The sequence below is a fragment of the Protopterus annectens genome, chromosome 9.part0 (genome assembly GCF_019279795.1).
Source record: "Protopterus annectens isolate FY-2018-M chromosome 9.part0, PAN1.0, whole genome shotgun sequence".
NCBI classification, from domain to species: Eukaryota; Metazoa; Chordata; order Ceratodontiformes; family Protopteridae; genus Protopterus; species Protopterus annectens.
In genome coordinates, this window is record NC_056743.1 from 1,057,640,936 (window position 1) to 1,057,666,684 (window position 25,749).

A 25,749-nucleotide genomic window follows, 5' to 3' on the forward strand; every position below is an offset into this window, starting at 1 on the left:
TTTTCATAAATACCAGTATAATTATTGCTTGGAGGGTTAAAGGTGCTTGGCTTTCTTAAAGACAACCCCCTGTCACAATTAACCACATCATTAAATCATATTTTGCAATTGAGTTTCTGTACAAATAATTTTAAATTTATAAGCATTTGTGCCACATTACCCCTCCTGCTGGGAACAAAGGTCAAGCCCTTGGATAACAAATTAGCATGTTCTGAGGTTAAAATCTTACTGGAATAATTATGTATTCTAAAATCAACAGCAACATTTGTAATAACCTGGGGTAGCAAACACTTCTCATTTAATAAAGCAATTAAAATGTCCAGTTCATTTTGTTCATTGCTAATGGCTGCAATGGAGGAATCACATTGTTGATCAATCCCACATATTTCTTCAGAAAAGATTCAGACACAGCAACAGTCATTAAAGGTCTTTGCTCAATATTATGCAGAACACCACTATTTGGGACATTGGCACTAACATCAGACCATTCTTTAATTGCCTACCTTCAGTAGGGAAAGTATCACCTATTTGGACATTTGTCTAAAGGTTGATAAAGAGAATAGAAAATTGACATCAGAAATTTATTGTAAACCCACCTTTTCCAACTCATATTTAGATTATGATAGTTGGCATCCCCATTTCCAGAAAAGGTCTATCATCAAGGGGCAATTAGGTGAGGGCTGCCTGAATGGTGAGTGAGGAGGATCAATTTAAAGTAGAGGTGGATTTTACTTCTCAAATGTTTCTAAAGAGGGGATATCCCACATGGTTGGTGCATAAGGTGGCCAAAGAGGTGATTAGGGAGCGGACAAATGGAATTTATAAGCCTATTTTGGGTGGGTTAGATGAAAACAATTTGGGGTTGGAGGTTCCACAGAACGATAAATCCGACCAGCCCAATAGAAAATTTAGTTTTATTACAACATTTAATTTAGATGCTGAGGCAGTTGTTGAAATCCTTAGGCGGAATTTGGAAATTCTGTTATATGACCACCACATTGATCATAAGGTGGGTTTGGCACCTGTGATAGTTTATAGAAAAGACAGATCTTTTAAGAATTTACTTGAATCTAAGGGATACCAGGATGGGACAACACACTCTAGAATTTGTGGGAATTTTAAATGTGGTATGGGAACCTGTTGTAGGAATATACTTGAGACAAAGGATTATTTCAGGTTGAATGGCACTGATATTCATTTAACAGGGCATTATAACTGTAGCAGTAAAAACGTGGTTTATTTGGCTAAGTGCCAGTCATGCCTCGCATTTTATGTGGGAAGACTTGCAGATGGTTTAGAGAGAGATTCAATGAACAACTTTTGAATATTAGGAACTGCAAAATGACAAATGCATTAAGTAGGCACATTTATGAGTATAAGGACCACATATTTAAATTTTTGGTCTTGCAGCAGTTAGTAAAGGATGCTCAGGGGAGAGTGCTTGATGTACATTTGGATATCTGTGAGCTTAGGTGGCAATTAAGATTAAATGCCACCCAACCCCCTCTTATCAAGGAAAACATCAATATTGCATGTATATTGAAATTGAAACAAATCTTGGGATAATTGTATGAGTTGTTTTTTATGGCATTCACAGTTTTATTACATTAATTTTTATTGTATAATTTTTTTGATGTTGTACGATGTTTGTATTTAATTGTAGGTATACATTTTAGTGGAATTTCCATATTTAATTATTGATGGTTATTATTCAGTTATTAAGGGGAGTGGTTTCTTTTAAAAGGACTAGGTTATGAGCAAGGAATTGTTCTGAAGACGTCCCTTAGAAGTGCTTAACCTGTGTGTGTGTGTGTGTGTGTGTGTGTGTGTGTGTGTGTGTGTGTGTGTGTGTGTGTGTGTTCATTTCTATGTGTCATTAAACTGCTTTTGGATCCAACCTAGCTGTGGGAAGGTTTTTTTGGATTGAGTTTGAGGTCCCTGTGGTGTTCTGTTGGTTAAAATTTTTGGCTTTGTCCCAAATGTTTGAGCTATGAAGTTGAAAGGTATATGAACAATGACAATCATGAAAAAAAATAATCTGAAATCTCGGCAAATCCTTAGAAAAAAACCTGCATGTAATACGGTAACTTAATAAATGTGTTCAAATGAGAAAATATATACACATAGAATATCAGTCTAGAATCTTTAAAAAAAAAAGTGTCGTTATTGTAATCTCTCAGTCAAAGTAAATAATAGACTATGCATAATTCAATAATCTGGTCACCACCATCCTCAGGTGAGTAATTAAGCACAGGTTTATTACTTTCATCCTTCCATCTTCTTAATTCACTGTAGCCACCTGCCTGTATCATTTGGGCCACTTGACAAAATTTCAAACACTGAACAGTTTGAGCCAGTTGTTGGCAGTATGAATCTGTTGTTGCATTCCAAAACTGCTAACAGTATACTGGAAACCTTAAGACTGGTTCTGATGGCTTGCCTAGTGATATAACTCCAAATGAACCTGCGAGGGAAACTCATAGCCATACTGGACGTGCCATAGCTTTGTTGCCTCACAGCAAGAGGTTCTCTGGTTTGATTCTTGGTTGGAGTGCCTTCTGCGCGGAGTCTGCATGTCCTCCCTGCATTTGTGTGGGATTCCTCCGGGTGCTCCGGTTTTCTCCCATGTTACAAAGACATGCTTCTGGAGTGTTTATCCCCGGGCCTCCGCTGAAAATTAGCTTCGTTCCAAGTCAGACTTTCCCGGTTAACAAATGTTAAGTAAATAATAAATAAATAACTGGAAACTTATGCCTCCCTGGATCAAGTAAGTGTACTATACAGTCTTTGTTTAGCTGTGTACAGAATGTGAAGGCTATGCAAAACATATAACCCGGACATACTGATACCCCTTCCTACACTGGTTGGTTAATGACCAGAATCAAACATATGAGCAAATTTTGAGTAAGAATATGCATTCACAAAGGCTCACCTTTCTCAGGAACACTTACCAGAAGAGCTTCAAATGTAGAGTACAGTTTCTTGGTCTTGTTGGGTAATCGCTAGTTAAGCAAGATAAAGAAAAGATTTCAGCAACAAGCTTCTACAATGGCAGGGAAGTAGTGAAAACTATTGTATTAATGTATAACTAGCAAGTGAAAAGAAAGCCCAACTGTCATCTACACATCAAAAACTTGTTAAGAGACATTGCTTTAACTGAGGGGTACGAAACAGATTTACAGTTCCGGAATGATGAGCAGTTCTGTGTTCCACAAAATCTTAATGGATGTTTCAGGCTTATGGTTGAACTATTATCAGGCAAATTCCCATGGCTATATTTAGATGTTTTATCACTTTAATAAAGTGACTATAACTGTAATTTAATTCATGGAAATCACTGCCAGAATGTGGATTAAATCTTTGAATATGCATAGCCAAATGTTTAGTTTAGTCTAATTTTTCTTCTGCCAATCCTTGCTTAGAAATATGGTTGTTGTTCAACTCCTAGAAATATAGAAAGTGCCTGCAGATTTTTAGTCTGTTCATTTTTGCAAACAAATTAAAGTTCCCTGCTGAAAATGTCTTGTTTCATACATCCTGCTATTAGCGTTATATCATGTTGCACAGTTGTAGTGGCAGAAAAGGACAAGTAACTACTCTAGTGTGCCATGAATACTTAGTATCTTTCATTTGCCCCTCCTATGCCCCTTCTCTTAGCCAGTCACCAATTCCAGGTCATTCAGAAGGACTCTCTAGTCTTACAGACCACTCTACTTTTTCCAGGGAAGAGTATTTTCTAATCCCTGCACTCAACATTTTCTCCTTAATCTGTTAAGTTCACCCCCCCCCCCACGCTGATCAGACTTTCCTCTTGTGGCACATGGCATCAGACTACCCCCCATTGAAGTGCATGACACAATACTGTACCCAGTGAGGCACATGATATCTTGCTGCCCCACCATGTTCTATACCACCGTATCATGCGTGTACAACTGAGAATACATTTAGATTAAGGAGACTCCATGCTATAAATGGCCCAGATGCTTGGTGTTCAATGTATGCCCCAGACACTGAACGAACCTGTCAGGGATGGATGAGAGGAGCAGTGGATGCTGGCTCAAGCAACTTGGGCAGAAGATGTTGGCTATGTTACAACTGCCACACATGGGTGAAGGAAAGGTATCCTAGTGACTCACATAGGGAATCAAGAAAATGCAAAGCCTGACATAAATTGTGCACGCACTGTATCTGGATATTACTGGTTTGGCGAAGTATGGACATGCACTGACAAAAGCAACAAAGGAAGTGCACTGCACTTTCTGAATCTTGGTGGAGCTAGGAGCATATAGACAATTTCCTAAACCATGTTATCCTTGGCTATCTGTTCCTCATCTAAAATCCTAGTTAGACAATATGACATGCTTGAGCTACTCCATGGCTATCTAACCCTGGGAAAAAATCCATTATTATTTTCTCGCTAGCTACAGGTCCCCCCCCCATGAACCAGGAAACCCATTCGTCAGACCTGACTTTACTAGAATCATTCGCCATCCAGCCCAATACCATTCTCATGGCTGGTTATAACTACTCCTCCATTCACTGAGAGGCATACATGGCCGTGAATATGCAGGCCCAAAGATTTCTTGATTTTGCAAACTCAAATGCTTTGGAGAAGCTAGTCTGCACCTCCACAAGGGGTACAAATATCCTAGATATGGTACTCACAAATATGGGTGTGTGCTGCACCCCCCTGACCTGTGATGCCTTCACTGTTAGGATCAGATCACAAAGCAGTTTACCTTGAAATAAAAGTAAAACAAGACCCACCCACCTAACAACACAAACTTTAAAAACTTTTCTAAGGCAAACTACCTCCGGTTAAGTGATGGCATAGCTAGTTTCCAAGCTCTCCCAAACCCAGAAAACACAGAAGCCTATGCAGTGCCACACATAAAAGCCCTGTATGGTCATATAACAACTGCACAGAAACAGCAATACCAGACCAAAGTAAGCCCAGGTCAAACCACTAAAACAAGCCAACCTGGTGGACTTCTGGTATTAACAGGTAGTTCAACAAAAGGAAGAAAAATCCTGTTGAGAAGTAAGATAATGTGCATAACAGAACAAAAAGTCCCTCATTAGTCTAAATACGTGAATCAGAGAACTAGTCAAGACTCTGAAAACATACTTTGAGGCAAAAATAACCTCCAAAGAAAAGGATAAACATAAGGCTTTTTCACGTGTGTCCACAGTCTTAAGGGCAACACCCAACAATGTGAAGAATTAGTTGTGGGTGGCATCACCTATACTCAGCCAGAAGATATAGTAAATCTGCTAGCTGATAAATTCAGCTCGAATTTCCCCAACCTATCACCCCCAGTTCTCCCCTAAGAAATACTTTCCACCACTCCCTGTGTCAATTAGCAATAAGGAACATGTTGCTGTCATAAGTTTGACTAGTCTTCAATGTAAAGGGTCTATATTATATCATTGAATGCTTAAAAAAGCGAACACTGATTGATCGACCTAATTTAAGCAAAAGCTTACAATCTCGAACTGTCAGATCAGCAATTTTTTTTCCCAGGGGAAAAAAATCGCTGATCCAAAACACATACACACAACACAAGCATACCAAACAAACAGAAATCCACACACATACACCTAAAATCTGATACCTAACCCTACACTAAACTATGCACACACCACTAACTACCCACTTACCTTAACCCAAACCCTAACCCTAAGGTCCGTCACTATCGCACACTCACCTCACCCGCTCCCTAACCCTAACTCACTTAAATCCGCCCTAACCCTCATGTCCACTCAATTGCACACACACCTAACCTGAGCCCTAACCCTAACTCACCTAAATCACCCTAACACTCACATCCACACAATCGCACACTTACCTGAATCAGACCGTAACTTTCCACCATAACACTGAAAATATCGAAGCAACAGAAACGGACAACCAAATTCTTTCCCTAGGAAAAAATTTGAGTTTCTGCTGCTTCAATATTTTGCAGTTTCGTGAAAATAAGCTCGATCAATCAGCGTTCACTTTTTTAAGCGTTCGAGGATATAATATAGACCCAATGTAAAGCCATGGAAAGAATAATTTTGGACCTGATAAATAATGACATAGGAAACCTCCAAAAGCAGTACGCAACCCAGTTCTGCTTTGTCAACGGCAGGTCATGCCAACTAAATATGGTGACATTTTTTGGAAAAGACACTAAGGTTAGGGATGAGGGTAAAACAGTGCATATGTTGACCTGGTCAAGGCATCTGACACAAATCCCTACATCATCAGAAAGTTTTCCAATTGGTTCATGGACAGTACACATGGTTAAAGTGAGTGAATCCAGATGCACCAAGATCCCAGTTACTAGTTGTGGCCAAAAGGCTGAGTGCTGGAAACACTCCTGTTTGAAATATACTTCTCTGAAGTAAAGGCTAATGTGGATTACCTCTGGATGACAAAGTTTGCAAATGACTGCAAGCTGGGGCAATCACTGAATCCCCTAATGATGTAGATATCCTTCAGGAGGGTCTAAATCAGACAAATGATTGGGGTCAGAGCCATGGCTTAAAACTAAACATGAAAAAATTGCATTATCGTACCCTTTGGGAAGCAAAGGATTAAATAGCATTTTAGCTTGAACCTGTTTTAGCCATGAGATAAAAACATATATATGATGTTATGTATCCATGTTTCATATCTTAGGCACTACAAATTGATATTGTCTTTGATAGTGGTAAGGTCATCAATTTTAAAATATTAGATTATTGTATTTATTACACATATTTATTTATATTATATAAATGTTTTCATTTTTATTATATTATTAATATTAATTAATAATAATATATTTATTTATATTTATTATCTTATGTATCGATTTGCTTTTTGTTGATGGGGACATTATTATATATCACATGTATATATATTTCAAAAGAACTTTCATAAAATTTCTTCACCATAAATAGTGTTTTATATATGAAATTGAATAATATGTTTGCATTTATAGATATTTAATAATGAGATGCAGAGACAAATAAGAATAGGAAAAATGTGTTATAAATATACACTATGAGAGATTTATTTAACCATTTCCTATAAACTACATGTGCTTCTGTCTAATTGAACAATATAGGTTGAATGATATATTACTACTACTATCTTTTACTGTTATATAAAATTTTACATATCTTACATATTATTCTTCATTTTTATGTTTATGTTAATGTGTAATGACCTATAGTATTATCAAGCAATGTGTACATATCTATTAGCTAGAATGAGTTTCCTGCTGACCCTTTGGGAAGCAGAGAACGACTGCAAATTACATTAATAGCACACCAATAAGAGAAGACTAAGAGGTGAGCAATAGTAGCCTGAACTTTGGTTGCTATGTATCCACAGTGGTGAGGAAATCATTCTATGTGGCACACCTTATAAGTAAAGGTATGGCATTCCAGATCCAAGAAAGTTATAATCCCACTGTACTCAGCCCTCCTTAGACCAATAATCAAGTGTAATGTACCATAGGCACTTCCAACAGTTGGAGTGACCCCAGAGGATCCTCGCAAAGAAAATACAGGGTGTTAACGACATGTTCTATGCGGACAGATTAAAAGCCCTATCCCTTTACTCTGTCTTCTACTGAGTATTAAGGGGGTGAGCTATGTCTAACCTACAAGGCACTCACAAATCCAGTCCTGCTGTAACTGCTACACATCCACAAGACAAACAGCATGACCGTCCCTCGATCTAGGGGTCTAAACCTAATCAGTGACTCAAACAAAACATGATGGAGATACAAATATGTGTCACAGGGATTACTTCTTTGCAACAAGCATCCTACTCACATTAGAGAGAGCCCTTCCCTGGATCCATGGCTGGGGAACTGCAAATTCAGACCTGGGGTAGTGCCTATGTCCCTTACAGACAAGAGCAATTTGTAAAATACTCAAAGAATATGTACAAACCTATGCTATCTTCTAGACTCTAGGGGTCACATTATAGGTGAAATTGGGCTATACTGGCTAGGCCTCTAAGGGCTCTTTAGCTGTTAGCCTAGTAATCTCCTATGAACCTATAAAAACTCCACAGAAGAAAAGTAGAGACAATTAGCAGCAAAAATTCAATTCATAGGTAAGTACTAGACTAGCTGCCCTTTTGGGCCATTTTAAGCCTAGCCAATTTGCCTCAAATGTGAGAATCAAGCCGTGTATCTTATATTTGTGAGGTAAACAACTTAACAATTACTCCAACCCCCAACCCCAGTCTCAGTGCCATGCAGCTTTACAACTTTATGAACATGGTAAAATCCATCTACAGCATATCAAACACATCTAAATGGCATTGTAACACACTATTAATGCTGGTATAGAGCAAATGCCAGAAATTCATTCATTTTGTGCAATGCAAATCAAGGCAATACAACAGAATGACTTGAGCCATTCTGTATCATATCCATTTCTATTTTCTGAATACCATCTAGCACTATATGCTTCAATAAAAAAACACTAAAACCCAAGCAAAAATTATCTCTAGTATTATATCTCAAGTTACACTGATCCCAGTTTCAAAATCTGGGGCACAAGCCTTCTTACATAAATCTTTTGCAAATCTAATACAGGATGCAATTCAGAAACCAGAAATCAAACTACACCTCAAAGAAACCAGACAGATTAATCCAAGAAGACATTTTATTCCTTGCTTCTTCCTGCATATATAGTGTTCTACCAAGCAATTCACATGAAAGGTGTCATGGTTTTGAAAGTTGTATAATTTGCAAACTTATTAACAAACTGCAAATTCCTCAAGAAAAACATGGATGGCTGCAAACCGACCGTGAGGCTTCCCCTGCAACAACAGATAAAGGTGGATATGAATGCAACTCAAGTATACAAACAGTACTGCTGCCACATACATTTAAGCAACACATATACACATTAGAAGGAAAATATTTCTACACTTGTTAAAAATTCTACACCTTCAGATAACCAAAATCCAGTGTTTTTGCACAGATCACCACAGGCGTAACTATTTTGCATAAAGCATCAGGTTATAACCCCTGACACAAATATGCTATAGCTGTTCTTAGTTGTTTTTTTTTGTTTTGTTTTTTTTTTTTTTAGTGAGAATACCATTTTTTCGTAGCCTACATAATTTTAAACTTAAAAAGGAGCTTATCTAAAGAAAAGTTCTATTAAACATTTTTCTACTTCCAACACGGCAGTAAGGCAGCAATAAAAAGAGCATTTTGGCTATCAGTTAATTATTTAATTTGCATTAATACTCTTAGTCCACTTTTAATGAAGAAATTCGCATCTAAATGGTGTTTCACTGCACACAATTAAAAAGACATCTATTCATAAATCTCTACATCTAGAAAACTGTTCTTTTTCCACGCAAGATGCATCAGCTTTTGAAGTCTAATGATAATGGGGCATTTGTGTTAAAATACAGTATGATGAAAAATTCAGTGCAATAAAATAGTAGTAAAATATTTTAAAACAATTGTCAGAAGAAAGAAAAAGAATGATGTTGGTTAGTGGCAGGTTTATTGAAAAAAGAAAAGTGTAACAGACCTAGAGATGAAAAGTTAAATTATGCAGGTGCAGAACTTGAGCATATCCAAGAGTTCATCAGATGGTGTTTGTGTGACAGCTTGAAGGCTTTTGATGTGGATATTTGTTTCAGAGGAACAGGGACAAAATGTCACATTTGAGACACATAGTGGGAATACAAAGAGTTTCAGCAACCTGGAAGAGGAGTACTGCTGGGCGACATTAGGCCATAATGCAGGTCTGTGCATAAGACTGTAGGTGAAAGGTCACTTGGGAAGGAGAGTGAAGTTGTTGTAGCTGGATGAGGTGCTTAAAAGTGAAGCTTCACTCTGAATCTGTAGGTCACAATGTCTGCAAATTTTGCAACTTTTTCATCGCAATGCAGGAGTAGATTAATTTGGGAGGCCTGCAGACTGACCGTTAATGGGGAGGAATAGAGAAGTACACAGAGAAGGAAAGCTAAGGCCAAACTTTTCCTTGCATGATAAGTTAGATAAGGTTTAATTTTATAAAAAGCAGCAAGTTTGTGATTATTTATTTATTTTTGTACTATTCTTTTGTAGTGTGATCCAGTTTTTTCATCAATAGTAACTTCAAGTAGTTTGGTATGGGGAGCAATTTCAGTTTTGTGTTACTAGAAAAAGTTATGGCAAATATAAATCTCTGGCTAGCTAGATGTTTAGAGGTACACAAATTAGTTTGGTGTGTGTAGGGTTAAGGATTTGCCCGTGGCTGCTGAGGCAAGTTTCAGTGGTTGTGAATGATTCTTGAGGCTGCTGTTGTAACAAGTCAAATTTTGGCAGAGCAGATTAGAGTTTAATCTTCTTGGTAATGGAATGTTTGCTTCATGTATGTAGATAACTTATGAAAGCACAGAATAGTAGGGGAGTGAGGGCAGATCCTGTAGGTACACCTACTGATGGTGACAGGGATGAAGAAATGTTATTCTTCCATTTAAATGCCAGAGACCTGTTAAATTGCCATCAAACCATGACTAAATTACCATCAAACCATGACAGGGAACGGAAATAAAGGTCAATATAGGATAGCTTCTAAAGTAGTAATGAGAGGGAGACTGCGTCAAATGGTTTAGCTAGATTAAGAAATAAGAATGAGATGTGCTTGACACTGTTTCTAATCTCGGTGGATCTAAAATTTAAAACAGCAGTGGAAGTGCTATAATGTGGGACAAACGGTTTCACGTCATAATCTCAAATTACTGAAATCCCAAATTTCAGTAACCCGAGACTATAAAGTTGAACCATTCATAATACCAAAATCCACAATCCCGAATCACACAATCAAGAACATACATACACCATACACCACATAACACACACACCTTTCCACCCACAGCATACAAACCACACAACCCTACACTACATATAAGCAGGGGTGCAAGCCCCCTGCACCCTCCCACACCGTCCCTACTTATATATGCCAACTCCGAGGTCGCACATAACATAAAAAAAAAAAAACTCACACCACGCCATCCTCCACTCGCACACACACAAATACACATCACACATACACAAACAACAACAAATCCAACACTCACACCTCCCTACCCTTACCCACACACACAACGTACAAAAACACACACAAACACTCACTCACCTGCAATCTCAGGCACCATAACACAACACGTGACGTACTGGAAATGCATAAGCACATTATTCAAATTCACTCTTATGCACTTTCGGCATTCTGGTTTTAGCCTTCATGGTCTCAGGTTACTGAAATTTGGGATTTCAGTAATTCGAAATTATGAAGTGTAACCGGGACAAACCTATCCTAAGTAGGGGATAGGAGCAGTTTATTATGAATGAACTAAAGTTGTTGTGCTCAAACACCCTTTCCAGTTCCAGTATTTTAAACTGCGGAGGGAGATATGACTATTTGTCTGTAGTTTGAGATCATCTGATTTGCCATACTTATGCAATAGTAAAATACAGGAATACAGTGTTCTCTCGTATAGCTATTCATAAGAATAGATCCTGGATATGCCAGGGCATCTGCTGCAATATTAAAATATTCAGCAGGTAAATTCTCTTAACTTGAGCAGGCAGAGATTTAATTTGTGTTGAGCAGATGCATGAATAAAATGTTTTGTGCACCTCTGTCTTAGATTTTGTCTCAGTTAACTAAATCTACAGACCCAAAGTATGCCATTTATTATTTTTATTTGATGATTGTAGATGGGGAAGTTATGACTTGAGCATGGTAGACATGAGGATAAAAGCTCCATAGAAATATTCAGTACTCAGTGGTACAAGCAAAGCTTTTAGTTAATATAAATTGTACAAATTAGTGAATCAACAAGCAGGAATATAGCTTTGGCAATTATACAACTTTTATCTCATTCCTCAAAAAGATGAAGAAACTATGCAGACATTTTATGGTACTGAAGTTAAAGTGGAAGCAGCTTTTTGCGGCAGTTTTCTGTATTTTCAACTAAAGCAAACAATACAGCTATCATTGTTTAGCATCCTATAAGCATGATTATAGATAAACTCACTAAACTAGGTATAAATCATTACTAGGTATAAATCATTACAACACAAGATGGGTTGCCATCTGGCTCACTGACAGAAACCACACTGTAAAAATTGTAGACTCCAAATCTGACTTCAAAGCAGTGACAAGTGGAGTACCACAGGGTTCAGTCCTGGGACCTCTCTCCTGTTTGGCATCTACTTCTCTGAAGTACAGGCTAACACAGAAGGCCTTTGGGTAATAAAGTTCGCAGATGACTGCAAACTAGGAGCCATAGTCGAACCCCCAAATGATGTGGACATCCTACATAAGGGCCTCACTGAGACAGACGCCTGGTGTCAGAGCCATGGCCTCAAGGTCAATGCCAAAAAATGCACTGTAATCCCCTTTGATAAAAACTCTGTACCCATGAACTACTACATAGGTGGCAGTCTACTCAATACTGAATGTATAGGCGGCAGTCTACTCAACGCCGAATGTGTGATAAAAGACCTTGGGACCCAGGTGGACAGTAGTCTCTCCTTTGATAATCACATCACCACAGTAGTCAGGAAATCTTTCTACATGTCACACCTCATCATAAAAGGGTTCTCATCCAGGGAAAAAAGAGGTTATTGCTCCCCTCTACTTGACACTCGTTAGACCTATTATAGAGTACAATGCCCCTTTTGGAATGTACCTCACAAGACATCTGCAGCAGCTGGAAAGACCACAGAAGTACCTCACAAAGAGGATTATTGGCCTCAAATATATGCCCTACACTGACTGTCTCAAAAAAATCCAGCTTTACTCCATAGCATATTGCCTACTCTGAGGTGATCTCTGCCTAACATATAAAGCTATGTCAAACCCAGAGCTGTTGGACATGCTGCACCTAAAGAAATCCCAATTCCTCCGAGCTACACGCTCTAGGGACCTAAACCTTGTCACCACAATAAACAGGACATGCTGGTGGGATAGATTCCTATCCCAGAGACTTCCCATACTCTGGAACAAGCTACCCATCTATGTCAAGCAAAGTTCCTCATTAGCACTCTTCAAGAAAAATCTTGATGAGTGGATGGGAAACAGGAAATGCACCCCGGGGATCACTTCTGTGGCTCTGCTCAACAGGGGCACAGAAAATTAACTTTCTTGGGTGGCGTAAGCCAGGGAACCTTGTTGGCTAGGCTTACTTAGGCCCTTGGGTCAACAGCCTAGTACCTACCTATGAACCTATGATAGCTATCCTTTTTCAGACTAGAATTAAGTTTTTCTCTTGTATGCCAAAACCAGGTTTTGAATTTTGGTGCACAGAATCATCTTCAGTCCATACTAAACTTTTGGTCCTTTATCTTATCAAGAATTACCATAACATGGTGGAAATCTAAATAATGTCTGAAAACCATCACAATTCAAGGTGTTTCCCAACTATGTATCTCTCTCTCTCTCCAATGCATCTCTTCCTTCACAAAATGTTATGCATAACATATGTAATCTGAGGATGCTTACTGTTATCTCCGTTTTACCCTGGCAACTGACTCTACTTAAAAGCATTGCTAAGCAAATATCTTGAAGATTCACTGTTGCCTTCTTTTCCATGACACTGTTTTGTATATCAAAACTAGATGCTCACATACTCTTAACCATCTATGATGCAGTAAACCTCCAATATGAGTTAAAGTTCAGTACAGACATTTTTTTTTAACAATTGAAATATGAAGGGAAAACAGCAGCCCTTGCCAGAGTGAAAACATGCAGAAGATTTGAAGTTTATCTTATCGTGTTTGTATAAAACAAATATTACGCCCTAGTTTGAAAGGTGAAAAGACAAATAACCGCTCTTTAAGTAATCTTGCTTCCTAACTGAAGAGACTGTTTCTTAGTCCTAAGACAAGGAATGCCACACAGAATATAGGATGATGGAAACAATTCTTTTCTTAAATGCTTTATTGATTATTTCAGCAATGGGGAAAAAAGCTTGAAAAGTTAACATAAAGCAAAAAGGAAAGAAAACAAAGAACATCTATCTGCATATAATAGTTTGGAAGACCATCCAGAGATGCTGGCAGTAAATTGCCAATGGTCAGCTTAGTCACCATTCTATGCTGTTTATTACCGTACTTTCTTATTTTTGTTTGATGAGTACCTCAAGATCATTTAAGCTTCAGACACACACACATTTCACAGAGCTGGTTACATCTGGTATCACTTTTTTATCACTGTGTGTGTGCTCGTATATGTGTGGTTAGCCTGCTTTAATATTTCTTTATGCTGTTGTCCATTTAACTTACTGTAACATTAGTAGAAGCGGAGCTCATGTTATTCTGGTCTGGTACTTCTTCACAATTTATCTTCTTGGTCAGATTGTTCCCAGACTCATTATTGCTTCTTGTACTGCTTTTTGAGTCTGGAACTTGAAATTACCTGTTGGTGTTTTGCTTATGTAAGGAGAAGCATTTCACATACTAAAGCTTTTGGGAATTGGAGTGCTATCAGGATAAATTACTCTTCGTGCACTGTTTGTAACAGTAGCCATACAACTTTTATATCAGATTACTTAAACTGTAAGCTTTTTTTTTGTTTTGCTGGTTGTTTAATTTGGTGGTCTTAGGAGTCTTCGGGTAAACAAGTCATTGACTGCATTTTGTACTGCTTTTGGGATTTATAGAGTTAATTAATGTTTTCAAATAACTGGATGCATAACCTGCACATAACAGGCTAACATTTTTCATTTTCATTTTAGAGATTGTTTTTCAGTGGTTGTATCACTTTGCTTATTTGATGGATTTCATATTCATTCTACAGTTCAATGTATGCATTCTATTCAAAGGTGCAAATACTGAGTTAGTGTGTAAACAGCATCAACTAAATATGCATTTACATTTAATTCTGCATTTATAATTATTTTATGTCATAAAACTATATATTGCTTGGAAATCTGGAACATTATTACCAATCGTAATGTAACCTTTCTAAAATCTATGATGAAATTTAATGATTTTTTTCGTTTGTGTGGTCTATGTCTCTACTGTAAGGATAGGCTGGAGCTCCCTTATAACATATTGCTTAATTTTCTTCCTCCCTTCTTCTTCCATAACATGTTAGAACTGCTTCGGACTACGTTAACTTTTAGTGTGCAGAACCTTGAATTTCAGCAAAAATAAACAGTAGGACCCCCCCCCCAAAAAAAAGGAAAAAAAATTGATGCAGGGGGAATTTCTGCCTGGATTGATCTTCTTTTGAAAAAATAGCTCTGTGGTCAGTTGGAAATTACAGCATAATTAGCTACTGCAGAATGCAATGACTCCTAAAATTGCCTTATAGCTTCCTTATACCAGTTTTGAACTGCCCACTTTGTAACTTCAGATTTTGCTGTATTCTACTCATGCAGTTCCTTCTATCCAGCCATTCAGGATTAAATGCCATTACTCTGCACTGGACTACCTTCCTCATGTCTACATACTTGTAATAATAAAGGGGTAACATCAGCACACATTGTTCATATGGGGGTTAGCAACTGTAAGTAGAAATTACAACCATGTTTCTCCAGTGCTGACTGCTATAGTTATGCTCCACACCAATGGCCCAGTCTTCCTTGTAGCCTCTCATTCTACCTGCTCATTTTGTCATCATCAGATGCCAGGTCCCTTTTGTCCCATCACAGTGCTGATGCTTCTCCTCAAATTGTGTAGCTTATTCTTAGATATTCCTCATATACCCATTGTCTGTGAATTTTCCTCACTGAATTCAAGATGCCATGTTTTAGAGAATTCAGCAATTCTTACCAGATGTCACCTTCTGTCTATACCTTATTGTGTATCATCTACACTGCACGACTTTGTATCACCATCAGTTTTCTACAGCATCGCTGATAAGGACAGAAAAAAAAGATCAGCCATAGTACTGAACCCCTGCAGTAACCACCTGTCATGGTTCTTTATACAAGTACACTCCATCTCCGTTTACTAAGATCTGCTGTGTCTTTCTGTTTAGCCAATATTTCATCCATGCTTCCATCATAGACCTACTCCAAGTTGTTCTATTTTGTAAACTAACAATCTGTAGACTACAAATGCGTTGTTCAAGTAGTTTGTATCCACAGTCTCATTCTGCTTTAGCACCATGATCACCCAAATTTCTCCATTAAATTCATTCAGCATAATATTTCTTTGGTGAGCCCATTCTGTCTTGCCTAAAGGTATTCATTTTTTTAAGCAGTGGTTTTCAGACATTCCCTGCAACTAAAGAAACTGTCATGTCAATAATTTCCAACCTTTTAACTTGCTTCACATTGTTTTGAAGAGAAAGCAGATCTGTTCTATTAGTTTTCAGTAGCTTCATCCTGTTCTCATGATTTGTTCACACAGATAGTTGTATTAGCACTTTAGTCCTCAGTTCTGAAAGAAATCTAGACTGAATGACCATTGAATCCCACTTTGTGCACTTTTAGCTTGAATTTATTTGCTCCTTTTTAAATCCTTTGTACCCTGAATAGAGTAGGTACAGTCTCTTTATCCCAAAATTTTCTTAATAAATAACATTATTTATCTTAATAACATCTATTAACATATACATACTAAGCAGAAATATTTTCATTTATGTGTCTGATATTCTTACCACCCATTTCTGTCCATTCCCATCTATTTTGGTTAGTTTTACAATCCTTGCATTTTTCTGTTTTTGCTACTGTATGTTTATATGCAAGTTTCTTTTTACCCTTCTCACATATGTGCAGTAAAAAGGTCATAGAGATGACCATATGCCTTCTCAAATTCCTCGTGAAATGTACTACTTCCCGTTTAGTACTGATACATACTTTGTATTGCGATAACAACTTAGCATCTGTGATGTTACTTGTAACTTGCTCAGTGTTCTTATTACTGTCCTAATGAGTCAGTTCTTCTTAAGACTTCCCTGATCCTGGATGGATCTTTGAAATCTCTTAGAATTTCTTCAAATTTTTGTCTTCTGCAATTCATTTAAAATGTTCTACTTTCATATAGCTGCTTATCCTTAAAGGTTTTAAATATTATTATGTCTCAAGTCTGTAAAATTACAACTATCACACTTCCTGTATAATGTGACATAATGGTTGTATCATTAGTTTTGATTTTGGGAACCTTGAGAATGGCTGTGAAGGTTAGAAGTGCTGGATTGCTCTAGCCATCACAATGAGTGCTTCATTACCTGTAAGTGATATGGTGTGCTACTATAGCAATAACCCACGCCTGGGTGTAGGTAATGCGGGATTTAACCACGGTTGGTGTGGTTTCCCAAACAAAGACAACCATGGTTAAATCTCACATTACCCACACCCAGAAGTGGGTTATTGCTATTATACTATGACATTATTTAAGAAAAGAAACAATTACTTTTCTTAAATAATGGCATTGTATAATGCCTCTTTGCTGCCCTTCCACAGCTGTCTGGCATCCGCGCAGTTCTGATGTACTGCGCATGCCTACACAGTACATCAGAGCTGTGGCCAAAAGCAACGGAGAAAGCAAGATCTTCGTTGATTTTTTACTGTTTCGCTATGTTAAATGGGTTTAACATAGCGAGACAGCTTTAAAATAAGCAACGGAGATGTCCGTTGCTTATTTTAAAGCTGTCTCGCTATGTTAAAACCCATTTAACATAGCAAAACAGTAAAAAGCAATGGAGATCTTGCTTTCTCCGTTGCTTTTTTTTTTTAAACCTGTCTTGCTGTGTTAAATGGGTTTAACATAGCGAGACAGCTTTAAAATAAGCAACGGAGATCTCCGTTGCTTATTTTAAAGCTGTCTCGCTATGTTAAACCCATTTAATATAGCGAGACAGGTTTAAAAAAAGCAACGGAGAAAGCAAGATCTCCGTTGCTTTTTAAACACTGTGTCGCTATGTTAAAGGAGTTTAACATAGCGAGATAGCTTTAAAAAAAGCAACGGAGATCTCCGTTGTTTTTTTTAAACCTGTGTCGCTATGTTAAACTCTTTTAACATAGCGAGACAGTGTTTTAAAAAAAGACTTATACTAATGGAAAAGGTCCGGGCAACCGGACCTTTTTCCATTAGTATAAGTCGATTTACAACGTGCACGCTGGCCAATCAGCGTGCACGTTTTGGAATATTAATAGGGGGTCATGGTATAATATGCTATAGTGTAGTGATACTACTAAGCAGTTGGGGTTCTGTTTTTGCAGATACCATTCCAATTACAAGGTGGTCAGAAATTGTGGTCACTTGTGCCATGGTCATGTTGGCTATCAATCTCATTCTGTATTATTGAGGTCTGTGCTAAGATAGGAGCGATGAAGCATTTTGTGTTTTTGGCATTGCCCTATTGTTGGTGTTGCTGTCAGTCACTTAGGCCAGTGAACTTTTTAATATTTACCATAGAATATGCCACTGGCAACTTATGTTATAGATTATGAACAAAGAATGTTAATATGAAGCTGGCATTATGAAATACAAAAGAACACAATAATGAATATTAAATATTAAACACTGCTATGATACTGTTTTACAGTTCAGCGGTAAAGGACAAAAGAGAAGCAGCAGGTTATATCACATCTAGATGACAGCTACGACTCACCTCCCAGGTCTTGGCAAGGCGACTGACTGCACTGTTGCTGAGGCCAAACATGAGAGCAAAAAAAGAATTTAGGTTCTTGTGTTCTCTTAGGCTGAAATATAAATGGCAGGGTTAGCTAAGTACAGAATAAATGCATCTCAGGTCATGGTTACAATCTGTTTATAACACACATAATTACACTGTGGCTTCATTGAATCTTATGACCTGAATGTGGTAACAAAAATAGGCATACTTCTCAAACAGGCTATAAGAGAGTACACACTGTGATGCCAGACATTAGCACAAAGCACATGTACAACAGAGATGTCAAAGGTCAATAGCCCGTTAAAGTAGAAATATCTCATTTTCTGTAGAGGATCGTGTTTTCCCTTTTTTAAAACTTATTACAGATAGCTTCCATATATTTAATGAGCAGACTTGTCTGCTGAAACTGGTGACAGTGGAGATGGAGAATCTGAGCATGATTTGAAGGTTAATTTGGTTCAAAACTTACAGGTGTCCCACTTACAACCTTTTCTCTAGATTGGTCGCTTCCCATAACTTGTCACCACATAGTCATGTGCAGGCATAAATTAAGCAACCTTTGGTCTACTGTCCTTATCCTTTCTCTTGCTTTGTTTTGGTCACTCTCTCATCAGTGCAGTGCATGACGTATGCTTTTCATTATACATACGTGCATATATAACTATTGCCAGTAGAAAAAAGTCCAGGACTCACTGGGTTGCTTGTATAACCTGTGTATACTAGCACCTACCTTAATATGGGCAAGTCAGATATCACAAAACTTGAAAGTGAAAGTTTCTATTAAAGGATGGCCAAAATATATGTCCTGTATCTCCTAACTATAATGCTTTAATTCATGATGCCACCTTGCTTTAAGGGAGCATAGCTGTTCAGCTTTATGAGCTGGAAACATTCCAAGAATCAGCCACTCTATGACACAATTTGTGTTTATTTAATTTCTATAACAATTTACACCCCTCTAAAAGAAGGTCAGTTTCTAACCTCAGTAATAAATTTGTTCAGCATTAAGTTGGGACTGCTTTTTATCTTCCAGTTAATAAACTTGCCCAAAGGTGTCAGTCGTACTTACTCAGTAACCTTGATATTACATAAATGGACCATGCTAGTGCAAAGGCTGCAACTGTGCAAAGGGATTCACAAAGCATAAACTACATAGGTAGTCCTGTATCACACTCTGTCTGAGACACCGATGTCATTAAAGTTGGAGGAGTTATAAAGATGGGGCCTAACCTACCACCTCAAGAAGAAGAGGATAGATACACCCCCATTTTACAGAGATTAGCCAGTTAGAAGTGCAGTTGACTGCCCTATTAATCATTTTTTTGTGACAGGAAAATAGACCAATTGAGCTTGCGGGTCACAAAAACTGCAAGGGTGTTGTCTTGCATTGCATTTCTGAGATACAGACAGTGGCCAGGAGTGAAATCTTGGTGGACTTAAATTACCATGATGCATGTCCAATGCATCACATATCTTAAAATGTTTAGATTCCAAACTCTGAAACAAAACACACTGTGTGCCTATTAATATAATCTTTATTGGGAGTGTAATGCACTACATCAGCTTTAATGCAGTATGCCAAATTAAAACAAACAGCAGATTTAATGACTTTCTGCTACACACCTCATTCCATCAGGAATCTCTTAATCCTTTCTGATACCCAGTTCGTAGTATCTTGCACATAAGACCATGGTTAAGAAGAGTTGAAGGCATTTTGCTCACAGAGAAATATATATAAACAGAGTAAAATATATTTGTAAAATAGTCACAGGACCTTGACCAATCAGATTGATAGTTGCCTGTGCATTAAATATGTTCTAACACATGGGAGAAGAATTAGACCTCACAATCAGTCATAACTTTCCATTCTCCCTCATAAACTTAAAAATCCAACAAACTGCCACCATATTGAAAAGTAATTCAGCAAGGGAATAAAAACAAACAAACTAGTAAATCAATTAAAAATTAAAAACTTGAAAACCAAGAAACACACACACTGAATTCAAATGTTTTACCAAATATAGATAAAATTAACAAATAAGAACAAAAATGAACAGCAACCATCATTGTGACAAAAATTAAATAATCGGCGCAGTAATACAAGTTCTAAAAAGAACTTAAGTACATTTCCTGATAAGGAGCAGTAAACTGCATCAGAAATGTAAAAAGAAATAATACCCTGATGAAAACAGAAGCATGAACCTTACAGACTAAAACCACAGAATGGGTGAGGAAAACAAAAGCATGAACCTTACAGACTAAAACCACAGAATGGGTGAGGAAAACAAAAGCATGAACCTTACAGACTAAAACCACAGAATGGGTGAGGAAAACAAAAGCATGAACCTTACAGACTAAAACCACAGAATGGGTGAGGAAAACAAAAGCATGAACCTTACAGACTAAAACCACAGAATGGGTGAGGAAAACAAAAGCATGAACCTTACAGACTAAAACCACAGAATGGGTGAGGAAAACAAAAGCATGAACCTTACAGACTAAAACCACAGAATGGGTGAGGAAGTGAATAACAAAGAAAATAGAAGAACTAAAATGAAGAATAGCACTAGAGGGCAACCCAGTAGTGTAAAACTGATACAAAATTGTAAAAAAACAAAACAGCACTGTATCGGTGGAGGTAGGAAACTTTAATGACAAAAAACAAGAACATATATACACGGTAAGCATTTTCGCGACTATCGTCACTTCATCAGACCATTCAACTTCACAAACTTCAATAAACAAAATTATATAAAATGCTAATAAAAATCACTCAATCATCTTTCTCAAAATAAAATCAAAAAAAGATACAAATGCACTTAGTAAACACATTATGGAAAATACTGGTCGCTCTTTTCATTTCACTGTCATTGTCAGTATTAAAACAGAACCTCGAGGTGGTGCCTGGTCACTTTTGTTAGAAAGGAGAGAGATTTACTGGTAACTGCGTCTCAATGCATCAAGTTGGTCAGCCTTAAAGGAATACATTAGCTCTGTTGAAACTAAAAGCCTTAGAAAGATAACAGTGTTTCTTTTAAAAAAATGTATATTTCTTCTGTACTATTAAATTATATATTTTATTATGTTTTTAGAATACAATTTGAATTTTCCACATTTATTTATTCATTTTAACCATTTTTCATATATAAAGCATGTTTTTTTACATGATTTTTCTTTAAGCGGGTGTGTCATTTTAAATACCTTATTAACTTTTAATGATTGTTTTACCCAATTTCTTCTGTACTATATAAAGGGTTTGTGTAATTAATTCATTATCTGATGAAGTTCTGAAGTGGTCAGGATGAAAGCGCTTATCATTTGTTTTATTTTCTTCAATAAAGTCCAGAATTGGTTTTACTGAATTTGGCCTGAGTAGGTACATTTTTTACTGTGGAGTGGCTCATCCTTTTGTTCCTGTTTGGCATCTTCGTGTTTTGCAAGAGCTCGTAGGGCTTTTCTTGGTTCCTGGTTGGGTAATTTTTATTAGCATTTTATATAATTTTGTTTATTGAAGTTTGTGAAGTTGAATGGTCTGATGAAGTGCGATAGTCACGAAAGCACTTACAGTGTTCATATGGCCTTGTTTTTTCCTCATTAAAGTTTCCTACCTCCACTGATACAGTAGCATTTTGTTTTTCAACATAATGAAAATACCAGCAGTTCCAGTAGCAATAGAAAACAGTAAGCCAACCATACTTATTTAGAAGTCAAATTTCACAAAGAAACAAAAACAAGCAAATGCAGTAGAAAGCCCGTAACAAGCATTCCTTGACCTAAGGAGTAAACTTAAAGGGAAACGTGTCTTAGCAACTGAGATGTAAGTATTGTATTGTAGTTAAATAGTGAATACTAAAGTCTGATATCTTCTTTTCCCGCTATAGTGCCTTCTCAGAGCTGGAGCATGTATATGTAGTCACAAAAGTACAGGGAATGGAGCAACCCAAGGTAGAAGAAGGCAGTGATGTTGGGGCGAATGAGGTACTTAAAAGAGTTGTACTTACTGGTAGGATATATGATATATTTTCATCTGTTATACTATTCAGGAAACACTGGATTTCATGGAGTTCCCACCAGTACAGAGATGCCTGCAACCCACTGTTAGACTCTGAAGGGGAATTAGTACTGGGCTCAACACAGTAGGAAATGTTGCAGTTAGCATCTAGCAAATCTAAGAGGGTCACAAAGGCCCCATGGCCACTTCTTGTGGAAGCTAAAGCTGATAACTTCTTATCCATGCTCTTTAATGCTTAGATTTTCTACCCACGCTTCTTGAATATAATTCACCTCTGAGAAAGCATATTTATGCCCCTTAATCTAATACAAGGAACTGTGTTATTTAATCTTATACTCAAAGTCGTTATGAGGTTAAGCAATGAATATAGATGATAATGAATGTCCTTTGGTGACATATGTCAACCACAAGCACATCTGTGGCCTTTTCCCAGGACATTAATAACTTTGCAAATGTCTAGGAGTTACAGCCAAACAATACCTAAAAGACACCAGTAAAAATATAATACACTGTACAAATAATATCAAAAGAATCCCTGATGGAAACACACAAACTGTAGACTTCATCTGGAATGGGCAGCTGCACATGTGGTCAAAAGGAGAAATGAAGCTGGTGTGAATATCTCTTTATTTTATATTAGATATCTTACTGACATTGTCATATGAGAGGGTGTTCTTGTGCTGGGGATGAAATGAATTCTGGAAGTCAGCCTGGTACAATTTTCCCCTGTTATGAATAATACTACAACACTGATCCTTATTAGAGACATATTAGTGTTTCCTGCAAAGAGCCATATATTTCCTTCATCATGTTCATCATATTGTAAATGGCACAGATACTAAGTAGTATATGCTTATGTATTGAGCCCTGTAGAATCTAAAAACAGCTCACCTTTTCTCAGTGTGGACACTCTTTACCATGACCTCTTTTTTTATCTGTTATGTAACTCACTACCCACTCAGTCATTCTGCTCCAAGGCACCAAAATGTTCTCTTTACAAAATATATTTGCAGGTCCAGATTAAAAGGACTAGCCTCCAACTGCATCCTTTGACCCCCTTCTCCCACCGCTGTCCTTTTCCCTCAGTGCCTCCCTTCAATTTTTCCATTTACCCATTTTATTGACTCTTCAAGGATTTGCCCCTGTGCTGCTTGTTTTATTTGCCTGGGGGATAAAATTTCCCTCTGTTCATTGACTGCAATCATTCACTCCCCTGCAGAACCAACACAAAAAGTTTAAACGCTTCTAATTTCTGAAGGCTGGCTCCTGCCACAAACAAATGGACAGTATCTTACCATTTAATATCCACACTTTTCCTAGTAGACTCTCAGTCATGAATAAGACCAAATTTCCTGGCCAATGCCCTGATTTTCCAGTCAAGCATGAAGCACATTACATTAGTACATCCTTCGCACATGGTTTCTACAGACAGACATTCTTACACCCACTACCTAAGTGTTACATTTGCCTGGGGCTGCCTAATATGAACTTCTTCCTGCACCATATTATCAGAATTCCTAGTCTGATAGTTAGTACTTGTGTAAGGATATCAAGCTCGCTGTCTTCAGCTGCCTTTACTACTGCTTACCATTGTTTAGTAGATTGTATTATAGTAGGAAGGGACATGAAGATAAACAAAACACTTCAAAATATTCCCTGTTCTCAATCTAACAAGTAATGCTCTGCTTTTCTGCAGGGTCAATTGCTGCTTCTTGAATGTCTTTACAGGGTAGATGTATGTTGTCATGCCTGTCTTATCTATTCGGTCTTAAGTTTGTTAGGTTCCTTAAATAGCCACTACAGTTCCATAATGTCTGGTGTAACTTATACACTGCAATGAAAGTGCAGGCAGTATGATTTTGAATAACAATGCAGCAGTAAAAAATTTGTGCTGTTGTATACAAGTGGTTGTTGGTAAAAACTTTTAACTTTCTTAGTTAAGTCAAACAAAAGACAATTGAATGCATTTTTAAGGAGTCATTTAAATACTTGTATGGTAAGCTACATTTGAAAATTTCTAAATATGATACGAGTGAAGAGACATGTTTCTTTTCAAACATAACTTACATTGCTGCTACTTTGATGAACTTCCTCAGCAGCTGTGCTCGTCGATTCAGGTCTGAACAAAGACAAAGTTCTGTTACTACCCAAAACTGGAGCTCATTGAAGTGTCGGATGAATCGGTCCAGGTTTGCTGTGGTGGCATTGCGGAAGTTCTGAGGTCCAAAAACATAATGGAGAAGTTCTACCTACATAACAGAACCAAGTGATGGTGAAAACTAATGTTTTGTGGAGAATGATGCTACACATTTGCTTCCAAAAAATAAATAAATAAGTGGACACCCTGCAGTACCCCAACGAAAGAGCGAAAGATGCATATTTATTCAAATCTTAATTATGAAAAAAGCATACTTCAGCTCTACTGCTTGCTTTTTACCTGTATCTATTTCAGAGATTCAGCTGACAAGCTTATGACTAACAGACATTCAAGGAAATTGATAATTCTAACACCTTGTTAATATAACATTTATCTTAACTGTGGACACCAAAAAGGGAGTAGAATAAAACTACGTCTAGCACAAGGTCAAAATAGGAAAAGGCACATCTTGATTACATCACCCACAAAATATGTATACGCTGCTTACATAATCCTAAGAAAAGCAATTAGACAAGAGAAAAAGCCAGATCTACAGTACTCAGTAAAGGAAAAAAAAATCGTCCTACACAGTTCAATATAAAGCGATTCTCATAGATTACAAAAGTAAAGGATAAAATGCTTTAAAAACACACAAGCATCATTGTAGCTTAACGGTGGAACATTATAACCAACAATTAAAACTAAACAACATTCAAAAACAAAGACAAACTAAGTGCCTTTTAACATGAAAAAACAAAGAGCTGTCCTTTTCACATTGAACTGGGAAAAAGTCAACATTACAAGAGATACATAAAGTTAAATACAGAATATTATTGCATAAAAAGTCATTTCCTACCTAAGCAGAGCACAAAACAATTAAAGCAAGCATTAACACATGTAAAATATTCATAACAAAAAAACAAAAATTAAAATTATGAACCCATGAACTTAAAAAATAATAACACCTGACAATCAGAATGCAGGAAAATCAGCTCTAAACAACCGT

At 37.2% G+C, this 25,749-nt stretch overlaps 1 protein-coding gene across 1 annotated transcript in view; it reads right to left on the reverse strand.

The window, feature by feature from the left end:
* The window catches only part of RAPGEF3 (Rap guanine nucleotide exchange factor 3), a 466,244-nt gene that overhangs the window by 106,923 nt on the left and 333,572 nt on the right, over nucleotides 1-25,749 (reverse strand). The window contains exons 20-22 of the mRNA XM_044083866.1: nucleotides 24,674-24,855; nucleotides 18,571-18,661; nucleotides 2,952-3,002 (exon numbers count right to left, since the gene is read on the reverse strand). Coding sequence (XP_043939801.1) covers nucleotides 2,952-3,002; nucleotides 18,571-18,661; nucleotides 24,674-24,855 — 324 coding nt within the window. The remainder of the gene's footprint in view (nucleotides 1-2,951; nucleotides 3,003-18,570; nucleotides 18,662-24,673; nucleotides 24,856-25,749) is intronic.